We start from the raw sequence: 11,827 nt of genomic DNA, 5'->3' as shown, positions 1-11,827 counted from the left end.
TTTGGTAGATTTGGGGTCTTGCTATGTTACCTAGGCTAGTTTTAAACTCCTGGGCTCAAGCAATCCTCCTACCTCGGCCTCCCAAAGTGTTGGAATTATAGGTGTGAACCACTGTGCCCAGCCAACAGTTTTTTATAAATATAAATATTTTTGGCCAAATTAGAAAATCACTGGGGCTGTAGTCAAAGGAAGATCCAATGGCTGATGAAGAATAAAGTAAAATTGAAGTTTGTTAGCTTGGGCCTAAGATGGCCACCTTCCCAAAGCTCATTCCAGTGACCCTTAGACTCAGCCTAACAGGCTGCATAAAACACTATCAAGGTGGCATCTGGTGCCTGTGCTGTCCTGTGGTGACAAGAAGCAAAGTGACGATACATAAAAGATACAGGTTGAGGTGTTACCCAGGAGCTAAAAATTAGAATAAACTTAATGGTTCCATAAGAAAGGAATGATTAAATAAGATATGCTACTGCAACACAATGCCTGCTATGCGACCGTGTAAGTCGTTAGAACAGAAACAGAAATATACGGAAACTTGTGGGCCTTTTTCAAGTCTTGATATGAGGTGAAAATAGCCCAACAACAAATAGTTTGCACACCATGTTTGAAACAAGAGTAAATACACATGCCTAAAGATTCGACGGGAATAGGCAAAATAAGAAATAGGGTGTTAAGTGGTGAAATTAAGAGCTATCTGCTGTTAAAGACAGGTTTGTATCATTGTTTTCCAATTAAAAACACGATTAAAAATCAGACTTACAGGTGATAGGCCAGCTGTGGATTTCATAATATTCTGGGTTTTCTGTTTGTTTTTGAGACGGACTCTCACTCTGTCACCCAAGCTAGAGTGCAGTGGTGCAATTTTGGCTCACCACAACCTCCACCTCCCGGGTTCAAGTGATTCTCGTGCCTCAGCCTCTGGAGTAGCTGGGACAACAAGTGAATGCCACCATACCCGGCTAATTTTTTAAATATTTTTAGTAGAAACAGGGTTTCACCATATTGGCCAGGCTGGTCTTGAACTCCTGACTTCAGGTGATCCACCTGCCTCGGCCTCCCAAAGTGCTGGGATTACAGGCGTGAGCCACTGTGCCCAGCCCATGATATTATCTTTTCCACAAAAGAGCTTCTAGCAATCCACATAAAATCCTGTACACATGATACAAATTAAATACAAATATACTTGTTGCTTATATGACTATATATTAAATACACTGATGTGCTTTATATTTTTGGTTACATTTATTGAAGTATAATTTACATACAGTAAAATGTATCCAATTTTATGGATAAATCAAATTTTTGCAGTTGGAAACACTCACAGTCACGTAACCACCATCATAATCAAGATAGATAAGTTTCCCACTACTCCCAAAGTTCCCTTTTGTCCCGTTGAAGTCAAAACCTACCCCAATCAACTTCAGTCCCTGGACACCGCTGATCTGTTTTGTTTCCCTACAGTTTTTTGGATTTTTCTAGAATATCATATGAAGAGAGTCACTTAGTATGTGGCCTTTTGAGTTTGGCTTCTTTCACTTAGCATCATGTATTGGAAAATTGCAGATCCACCCATACCATTGCATGTATTTAGTTAGTTCCTTTTTATTGCTGAATAATATTTCACTGTATGGAGGTACCACAGATTGTTGACCTGCTGTCCAGTTGATGGGCATTTGTGTTGTTTCTAGTTTGGGACTATTATGAAAAAAGGGTACTATAAACATTCATGAACAAGTCTTCGTAAGACGTATGTTTTCATTTATCTGGGGCTAATACCCAGGAGTGAGTTGGCCATATCACAGGGTCTATGTACGTTTATCTTCATTAGTGAGCTTTCCACTGTGTGTTCATAACACGATTTGGCTCTTTGATATAGACATCGTCAACACCAGCAGTATTTCTGATCTTGAGAACCAAGTGTCACAGATGGAGAAGGCTCTGTCCTTGGGCAGCTTGGAGCCTAACCTCGCAGGAGAAATGATAAACCAAGTCAGCAAACTCCTTCATTCCCCGCCTGCCATGCTGGCCCCTCTGGCTCAAAGGTACGACTTAGCAAACTGGAGTGGTGGTGAGAGGGGACCCTCCGTAGATAAAGATGCTGCTCACATGATTAATATCCCCAAGTCTTTTTCTCCCAAGTACCAGATTCAACATGGTTTCTCAGGTTGCTACTCTATATTCTGCTTAGAATGAGGAGACAGAGTGGGACTGCCAAATCTATACTGCCAACCTTGAGGCCGGGTGCGGTGGCTCACGCCTGTAATCCCAACATTTTGGGAGGCCGAGGTGGGCGAATCGCTTCAGGTCAGGGGTTCGAGACCAGTCTGGCTAACATGGTGAAACCCCCGTCTCTATTTAAAAAAATGAAAATTAGCCAGGCATGGTGATGTGCGCCTGTAGTCCCAGCTACTCAGGAGGCTGAGGCAGGAGAATCGCTTGAACCCGGGATGTGGAGGTTGCAGTGAGCCGAGATGGCGCCACTGTACTCCAGCCTGGGAGACAGAATGGGACTCTGTCTCAAAAAAAGCAAAAACAAACAGAAAAATAAACTGCCAACCTTTCTTTACAGATTGCTGAAAGTAGTGGATGACATTGGCCTACAGCTGAACTTTTCAAACAAGACCGTAAGTCTGACCTCCCCTTCTTTGGCACTGGCCGTGATCAGAGTGAATGCCAGTAATTTCAACACGACTACCTTTGCAGCCCAAGACCCTGCAAATCTTCAGGTACATTGTAATTGATGGCAGAAAAAAATTATCTTGTATGTGATTGTAGTTCCCATTGTATTTTTCACGATTGAGGCAGTTACTGCTTATAGTCAGGGGTGATATTCAAAATATTTGGCATCTAGAACAGTGAGGCAACACAGAATCAAAAAAGATGTTGGCTGGGCGCAGTGGCTCATGCCTGTAATCTCAGCACTTTGGGAGGCCAGGGCATGCGGATCACTGGAGGTAAGGAGTTCAAGAACAGCCTGGGCAACATGGTAAAACCCCATCTCTACTAAAAATACAAAAATTAGCCAGGCGTGGTGGCATGCACCTGTCATCCCAGACATTCAGGAGACTGAGGCAGGAGAATTGCTTGAACTCAGGAGGCAGAGGTTGCAGTGAGCCAAGTTGCACCACTGCACTCCAGCCTGGGCAACAGGGTAATATTCTGTCTCAAAAAAAAAAAAAAGTTGGTCTTGGCTGGAGCAGGATGTTGGAGGTCCCTGTTACACCCTGCGTTCACCCTTTAGCAGCTGAATTTTGTAAGCTGGCATGGGTGGTGTCCAGCAGAGGGTTCTAGGCAGTTGGGAGAGTAGACAGGGGCATCAGCTACTTATCACATTTCAATATTATAACAAGTCTTAGAGCTACACTGCTGTATATAGTGGTGCTGAATATCATTTCTGTTTCTAGTGTTTTCTATCCACCTGTTTAGAGGGATTGGGGGCTGCAAACACCCAAGGAACCCAAGTCTTGCTTTTTAATTTTCATAGTCTTCCCTTTACAAGTGCAGTGCACGTGGTTCTGTGAGGGCTTACCCTAACTGGTGAGTAACTTGGTGTGTTTGCTGCTACAGTCTCCCAGGGTCCACGGTCATCTTACACTTTTCAGTTATTTCTATGCATCCTTAAAATGTTTCCTTTCCTTCTTGGAGGCCTCCTCCTCCTCCTTATTACATTTCCTTTCTTTCTTTTTTCTTTTTTCTTTTTTTTTTTTTTTTTTTTTTTTTTTTTNAGCACGCTCTGTCGCCCAGGCTGGGGTGCAGTGGTGCGGTCTCGGGTTACTGCAACCTCTGCCTCCTGGGTTCAGGTGATTCCCTTGCCTCAGCCTCCCTAGTAGCTAGGATTACAGGCACCTGCCAACATGCCTGGCTAATTTTTGTATTTTTAGTAGAGACGGAGTTTTGCCATGTTGGCCAGGCTGATCTCAAACTCCTGACCTCAGGTGATCCTCCTGACTCGACCTCCCAAAGTGTTGGGATTACAGGCGTGAGCCACCGCGCCTGGCCTACACTTCCTTTATTTAGTAGCAACCCTGGAATAGAAGTAGAAGCTATTTTACATAGAGATGCCATGGATCAGGTCCTCATAGGACCCTGCGTCTTAATTATTAGGTTGGTGCAAAAGTAATTGTGATTTTACTTTTTTAAAAAAGGACGCAACTACTGTAGTTATTTTTGCACCAACCTAATAGATGTGTTTTCCATCTCATTGTACTAGCTCCAGACATTTAATCTTATTTTCCACTTGATTTTCAGGTTTCTCTGGAAACCCAAGCTCCTGAGGACAGTATTGGCAAAATTACTCTTCCTTCATCACTGATGAGTAATTTACCAGCTAATGACATGGAGCTAGCTTCCAGGGTTCTGTTCAATTTTTTTGAAACACCTGCCTTGTTTCAGGTAAAACTGCTGTTCACTGCTTTTGACTTGGGTTTTATTTGGAGATGGGGGCATTTCATTTCTTTTAGTGCTCGAATATCCTTAAGGCTTCTGTAAGTCAAATGTATTGCTGAAATGCTGCGATTCATTTTTAAACACAGCCTAATGATACTGGTGATGATAAGTAACAGTAAGTGACAGTTATGTAGTATTTATATTTACCAGTTGCTGAGCACTATCTAAGCAGTTCCAAATGTTAACCCTAATCCTCTCAACAACGCTGAGAGGAAGGAGCTATTATTATCCCATTTTACAGATGAGGCCATGGAAGTGCAGAGAGAGGTTAAGTGACTTGCTTGGGGACACACTGCTTAAATGGCTTAATGCTATGTTCCCTTTAAAGAGCACAAAACCCTGTTGTGTCAGTCTGTGCAATTTAGGTGAGAAACAGAACAAGCTCTGTTTCTCTCATTGTGATCCCTTGGGAAAGTCACTTTCCTCCCTGCCCCTCGATTTCTGACCTATGTTGGAAAATAAACAGTGTGGACTGAATATCCTTAGTGTTCCTTCTAGTTCTAAAACTCTGACACTATCTCATTTACCCTTGCCATCTTGGTGTGCCAGGATCCTTCCCTGGAGAACCTCTCTCTGATCAGCTACGTCATATCATCGAGTGTTGCAAACCTGACCATCAGGAACTTGACAAGAAACGTGACAGTCACATTAAAGCACATCAACCCGAGCCAGGTGGGGAGAGGCCAGTGCCGTCTGTTCAATGACCAGGAAGACCTTATACAAACTGCGCCTGTAAGGCATGACCTGCAAAAGGCAGATCCGGCAGAACGAACCTTCAGCTCAGTTGGAGTAGTGCATTAAGACTAGAATCACGTTTCTCCATTGGGTTTTAACACACTTAATAATTGACCAGGCTGGGTGCAGTGGTTCACGCTGTCATCCCAACACTGAGAGGCTGAGACGGGTGGATTGTCTGAGCTCAGGAGTTCGAGACCAGCCTGGGCAACATGGCAAAACCCTATCTCTCCAAAAGATACAAAAATTAGTTGGGCATGGTGGCAGGCTCCTGTAGTTCCAGCGACTTGGGGGGCTGAGGCGGGAGGATCACTTGAGCCTGGGAGGCCAAGGCGGTAGTGAGCTGTGTGTGGGCCACTGCATTCCACCCTGAGTGACAAAATAAGACCTTGTCTGAAAAAAAATTGACCACCTAATTTCCAGGAAGAATCAGTGCAAAAGCAAGCTCTTAGCAACTGTGAAATATCAGCTACCACTGTGTGTGGGTCTGTGGCTGCAGGTCTGATTTTCAGCTCAGTTCACGCTAAGCATCATCTACAACCTCAGTACTCACAGTGTGGTCCACAGATCCCCAGCATCAGCATCACCTGGGAGTCCGCTAGAAATGCAGAGTCTCAGGCCCCAACTGAGACCCACTGAGTCCGCATGTCCATTTTCACAAGGCCCCAAAGCGACTCCTATGCACGATTGATGAGTTTAAGAAGGGCTGGTCTATTTAGGACTCATTTGCTTCTAGAGGTCTTATAAAATAAGAACTCTCCAAAAATTAAGCCTAAGATGCTGAAATTAAAAATACCACAGTTATTTTTTCAAACGCCTTTCAGTTTTTTTTTTTTTTAGTTCAGTAAATTAATTATCTGTGATTTATCTTTCTACCACAGGATGAGTTAACAGTGAGATGTGTATTTTGGGACTTGGGACGAAATGGTAAGTTCCAGTCATAACCTTTTCAAACTCTTGAGTGGGTAAACTGGGAGGTTGTGGAGTCACTGGTGCAATGGCCTCGCTTATAGGACAGATACTCTTCTCAATACCAACAGGTGGCAGAGGAGGCTGGTCAGACGATGGCTGCTCTGTTAAAGACAGGAGATTGAATGAAACCATCTGTACCTGTAGCCATCTAACAAGCTTCGGCGTTCTACTGGTAATATGCCCGTGCCACGTAGCCTTAAATTCTGGGTCTGAAGGGTAGGTGGGCCTCACACTACAATGTCTAATCTGGTGGATGGATAACCTTGACAGATCAGCAGATACGATATTGTGGCTGATTTATACACCAATGAGATCACCTCATGCCTATAACCCCAGCAGTTTGGGAGGCCAAGGTGGGTGGATCACTTGAGGGCAGGAGTTCGAGACCAGCCTGGCCAACATGGTAAAACCCCATCTCTACCAAAAACACAGAATTAGTCAGGCAGTGGTGGTGTGCACCTGTAGTCCCAGCTACTCGGGAGGCCAAGGCAGGAGAATCAGTTGACCCTGAGAGGTTGCAGTGACCCAAGATCATGCCATTGTATTCCACCCTGGGCAACAGAGCGAGATGCCATCTCAAAAAAAAAAAAAAAGAGAGAGAGAGAGAGAGACTCCTCTTCTAATAAGCAAATGCACCTGAAGAAAAATACTTGAACATGAAAGACAAGTATTTTTCACATTCTCTTTTTACATTTTTCTCTTTTAAATAATTAAGATAACTAGAATTTAGATTAGGATGGGTAATAAAAATTGTTTAGTTTGCAATGCACTTGAAGATTTTTATAAAACACTTTGATGTAAATGCTCTTATTTAATTATCCCAACAGTCCTGCAAGATAGGTAGAATGGGGAGTTGCTACTGTCATTTTATTAAAATCAGAACTAAGACTCATTTGTTAGATCATAGAACTAAGAAATGTAAGAGGCAGGAGCTAAATCACAGTCTTTAGCCTGTCAGTCCAGTTCCATTGTACTATAATGCAGTGATCAAGTACATGGGCTTTGGAGTGTGCCAGGCCTGAATTTGAATTTTTGCTTCTCTACTTTCTGTGTGTCCTTGAGCAAGTTACTTAACCTCTCTGTGTCTCAGTTTCTTTATCTTTACCTGATAGTAATAATTGTGCCTACCTCATAGGTTTGTTGAGTAGACTATGAATGGGTCCCTAGAATATTTGGTAAATCATAAGTCTTGAATTTATTTTAAAATATTTGATTATTAAAAACAATATTTCATTTTCCAGGACCTATCTAGGACATCTGTGCTGCCTGCTCAAACGATGGCGCTGACGTTTATTACATATATTGGTTGTGGGCTTTCATCCATTTTTCTGTCAGTTACTCTTGTAACCTACATAGCTTTTGAGTGAGTATCCACAAGTGGAAATTTGAATTTAGGACTCAGTGCTCCTCTCCATTGCCCACATTTATTAACTAAGCCCTTTCCTCAGCCTGCCTTACCCCGTACACCCAGCTAGTGGAGCACCTGTGTATCAACTTTATGAGACTTTTTGGTTTATATACTTGTGTCCTCCTACTAGTCTGTGGTCTCACTGAAGGCCGGGGTTGTGTCATAATCATCTTTATACCCCAGAATGACGCCTGGTACCTGTGAAATGGAAAGAGGGATGCGGCCGGGTGCGGTAGCTCACGCTTGTGATCCCAGCACTTTGGGAGGCCGAGGCAGGTGGATCACGAAGTCAGGAGTTTGAGACCAGCCTGCCCAACACAGGGAAACCCTGTCTCTACTAAAAATACAAAAATTAGCTCAGCATGGTGGCGGGCACATGTAAATCCCAGCTACTCAGGAGGCTGAGGCAGGAGAATCGCTTGAACCCAGGAGGCAGAGGTTGCACTGAGCCAAGATCACGCCACTGCACTCCAGCCTGGGGAACAGAGCAAGATTCCATCTCAAAACAAAACAAAACAGAAAAGCAATACGAAAGAGGGATGCAGACCCCGAAACCCAGGGACTTACAATCGGAAATAGACCACAGCACAATGTACAGCATAAGAACTATGTTTAATAAATTAAATTTCTAAATTATACCGAGCAAACACAAAAGATTAAATACATTAATGGGTGTGGGGATGGAGAGAAATAAGGGCATAAAAGATTTACTGAAAAAAATAGATACAGTGCGTGTAGCGCTGCAGCAAGAACGCCATTCTAAATAACAACCTTTCCTTCTTGGCTTACCAGACAGGTCCCTTTAGTCATTTTTGGGGGGTAATTCCAACAAATTCTAAAGGAAAAGGACATAGGCATTTTTATTGCATTAACTAAATGAAACAATATGTAGGTTCTTGGATTTCAATTTTGGACACTGATCAGGAAATGTAAAAATTTCTTTTCAGTGCCAAAGTTAGAGTCTAGCTGTGACTACAGATCTTCTAATGGGCCTTTGGAAATATTAATAGTGAGACTAAATAACCATAAGGCCAGCCATTACTCAGAATGACTTCACCAGATCTAATTTTGCACACATAAACATGAACATGCCATCAATTAGCTGGCTTTTTCTATGCTATCACATTTAGCTATACTTTAAACTCTTCTTTCCATGATCTCATTTTGCCTAATAACATACAATAATATGGGAATCTGGGTAAATTTTGAAGATCTGAATATAGCGGCCTTTATGAGAAGTAGCACCAATGCTTCTGGAAGTAGTTGGGGAGAAATAGGATGGGTGTTCAGTAGAGTCTACTGTAAACTATTTAAAAGTATGGGTCAACAGTCAGCATGTAAAAGGTCCCATAGAAATACAGACACAAATTCTCCTTATGGTTATCACAGATGATTCTGTTTAGATTTTTCCTTTGTTGTTGTTGGTTTTAAACCCCATACCCCCATACACACACACTCAGAGAGGAAATTTATGCATATAGACGTTTACCAAAGAATAAAAATTAATTGCTTAAAACTCAAAGAGCCTGACAGATATGCTTACATAAGAATTGGTGCTGGGTGTGGTAACTCATCCCTGTAATCCCAACACGTTGGGAGACCAAGGCAGCAAGATTGCTTGAGCCCAGGAATTTGAGACCAGCCTGCACAGCATGACGAAACCCCGTCTCTACAAAAAAAATACAAAAAATTAGGAGGGTGTGGTAGTGAGTGCCTGTAGTCCCAGCCACTCAGGAGGCTGAGGTAGGAGGATCACTTGAGCCCGGGAGGCAGAGGTTACAGTGAACCTGAGATCAAGCCACTGTACTCCAGCCTGGGTGACAGAGCCAGACCTTATCTTAAACCAGAAAGAAGGTGGTGGGGGAGGCGTGGTTGACAGAGTAGAATGCTAATTTTTGTTCTCATCCTTTCCTTTTAGAAAGATCCGGAGGGATTACCCTTCCAAAATCCTCATCCAGCTGTGCGCTGCTCTGCTGCTGCTGAACCTGGCCTTCCTCCTGGACTCGTGGATTGCGCTGTATAAGATGCAAGGCCTCTGCATCTCAGTGGCTGTATTTCTTCATTATTTTCTCTTGGTCTCATTCACATGGATGGGCCTGGAAGCATTCCATATGTACCTGGCCCTTGTCAAAGTATTTAATACTTACATCCGAAAATACATCCTTAAATTCTGCATTGTCGGTTGGGGTATGTATAAGTTTGCCTGCATGTTGCCGGGACTTCCTCTGTTTTTCTCCAGTGTTTTGATATGTAAGCAGGTGGAAACAATGAAGGCAGATCACATTCAGCAAGGTCCTAAGACAGCCTTATACTCTTACATGTGCCCTGCCCAAAGGGCAACTTCATCAAGTCTCCTTCCAGGAAACCTGTGTATTTCCTCTGGATTTGTTATGAATATGAAATTCCTCAAGGTTGAACCATGAATCCTCTTTGTATCTCCAGGAACTAGAATTTGGGGCTGGCACAGAAGGTGCTCAATATATTGAAAACATTAGCTTGGTGTTAAAGAGGCCAAACTCTCAGTCCCTGAGCTCCCGGCCAGCCTCACTCTACTTTGTGCCTCCCAGATATCAGACATATATGACAGTATGCTCAGAAGAGCAGAGTGAGAGAGTGTACATATGAAACCCATTGTAACTTCACTGCCACACTGGCATGACATCTCCGATTGTGCAGCCTATTGGTGGTAGGTCACAAGGCCTTAGACTCCCCAAAGATCTTGCAGATTTCTTCATTCAATTCCCAATGTAGAAGCCTCCTCAACCCTTAACTCCACCTGACTTATCCTTGACTAAAGATAATCTAACTTCTGCTTTAATACTTCTATTACTGGAGAGCTCATTACCTTACAAAGCAGCCAATAACCATCTCCTAAAGCTCTACAGTTCTGATTTTCCATTAAGTTCTGTCGGCTCCCTGGTGGCATTTACCAGTGGTCTTGGTTTTGCTCTCTCAGGCAGAAAACAGTAAGTTGATATCTCTTCTGCCAGACAGTCCTTTAGATAATACACAAGTAGGCTGGGCGCCGTGGCTCATGCCTGTAATTAATTCCAGTACTTTGGGAGGCTGAGGCAGGTGGATTACAAGTTCAGGAGTTCAAGACCAGCCTGGCCAAGATGGTGAAATCCTGTCTTTACTAAAAATACAAAAATTAGCTAGGTGTGGTGGCAGGTGCCTATAATCCCAGCTACTCGGGAGGCTGAGGCAGAGAATCACTTGAACCCAGGAGGCAGAGGTTGCAGTGAGCTGAAATCGTGCGTGCCACTGCACTCCAGCCTGGGCGACAGAGTGAGACTCCGTTTCAAAAAAAAAAAAAAAGATAACCCACAAGTAATATAAAACAGTATGTATAATCCCCTATTTTTCAACATATTTGCACACAAGTGACCCCATGAAAGATAAACCAGTGAGGTGAGCCGGGCAGTCATTCCAAACATAGGTAAAGAAACTGGCTCCCAAGTGATGATGTGATTCCCCCCAGTTCACAAAGCTAGAGAACAGTAAGCCTGCTTTTCTGCTGCTTTATCTGCGGCCTTCTGCCATCACCCACCACCAGACTACATTTTCAGGCTAAATATTCCTACACATCAGGATTGCGAACACGTCACCACCTGTGCCGCCCGCCTTGTATCTCATGTCATTATGTCTGTGAAGAACAACATCCTCTCCCTGCTCGTCCCAGAAAGAGAAGTCACTGCTCCAGATACTGGGCGTGGATTCTGTCTTCTTTAGAGAAGGCTGAAAGTCAGATTCTCTTGTTAAGTACAAGTTCCCCCACCCCCAATATTTTATTTTTAACAAAGTGTCTCGCTTAGAAAATTATCATATGTCAGGGTCACCAGACGGTACAAGCACAAAGGCATTAAATGAACTGTTAGATTAGATTTTACCAGGCACTGCGGCTGGTCTGTGACAAGGAATTGTTTTTTCTTTACCAGAGCCTTGAGATGGGACGTCTGCTGGTCGGCGTGCGGAGTGTGGGTGGTGGCATGGGGCTGGGAGGTGATGGTGTGCAGCTGTAAATAGGATTCTTTCCCCACCAAAAGCCACTTTAAACCTGGGGGAGACTTCTCATTGTAGCTTCCCTGAAGGAAGTGCCCATGGGCTCTGGAGAGAGCCGGCCTAGTAGCAGTCACCAGCCCCCGAATCAGCCAGGACAGAACCCTCCGTCCTTCATTGGGTCTCAAAGTCCTCAAATTGGGGACTTCTGATTTCATAATGAAAGATTTTCCAGGAGTTTCTGACTCTTAAATGTACATTCCAGAC

General features: G+C 43.5%; 1 protein-coding gene across 6 annotated transcripts in view; it reads left to right on the top strand.

Moving 5' to 3' along the window:
• ADGRG2 (adhesion G protein-coupled receptor G2) overlaps positions 1-11,827 on the top strand; it is a 98,477-nt gene that overhangs the window by 74,904 nt on the left and 11,746 nt on the right. For all 6 annotated transcript variants that reach the window (XM_017540634.1, XM_017540635.1, XM_037742801.1 and 3 more), the window contains 8 exons: positions 1,877-2,042; positions 2,570-2,726; positions 4,249-4,392; positions 4,996-5,118; positions 6,063-6,108; positions 6,222-6,325; positions 7,395-7,516; positions 9,480-9,748. In XM_017540634.1, the coding sequence (XP_017396123.1) occupies positions 1,877-2,042; positions 2,570-2,726; positions 4,249-4,392; positions 4,996-5,118; positions 6,063-6,108; positions 6,222-6,325; positions 7,395-7,516; positions 9,480-9,748 (1,131 nt within the window). The remainder of the gene's footprint in view (positions 1-1,876; positions 2,043-2,569; positions 2,727-4,248; positions 4,393-4,995; positions 5,119-6,062; positions 6,109-6,221; positions 6,326-7,394; positions 7,517-9,479; positions 9,749-11,827) is intronic.

The sequence above is a fragment of the Cebus imitator genome, unplaced genomic scaffold (assembly GCF_001604975.1).
Source record: "Cebus imitator isolate Cc_AM_T3 unplaced genomic scaffold, Cebus_imitator-1.0 Scaffold128, whole genome shotgun sequence".
Lineage (NCBI taxonomy): Eukaryota > Metazoa > Chordata > Mammalia > Primates > Cebidae > Cebus > Cebus imitator.
This window is presented reverse-complemented; position numbering and strand designations above follow the sequence as displayed.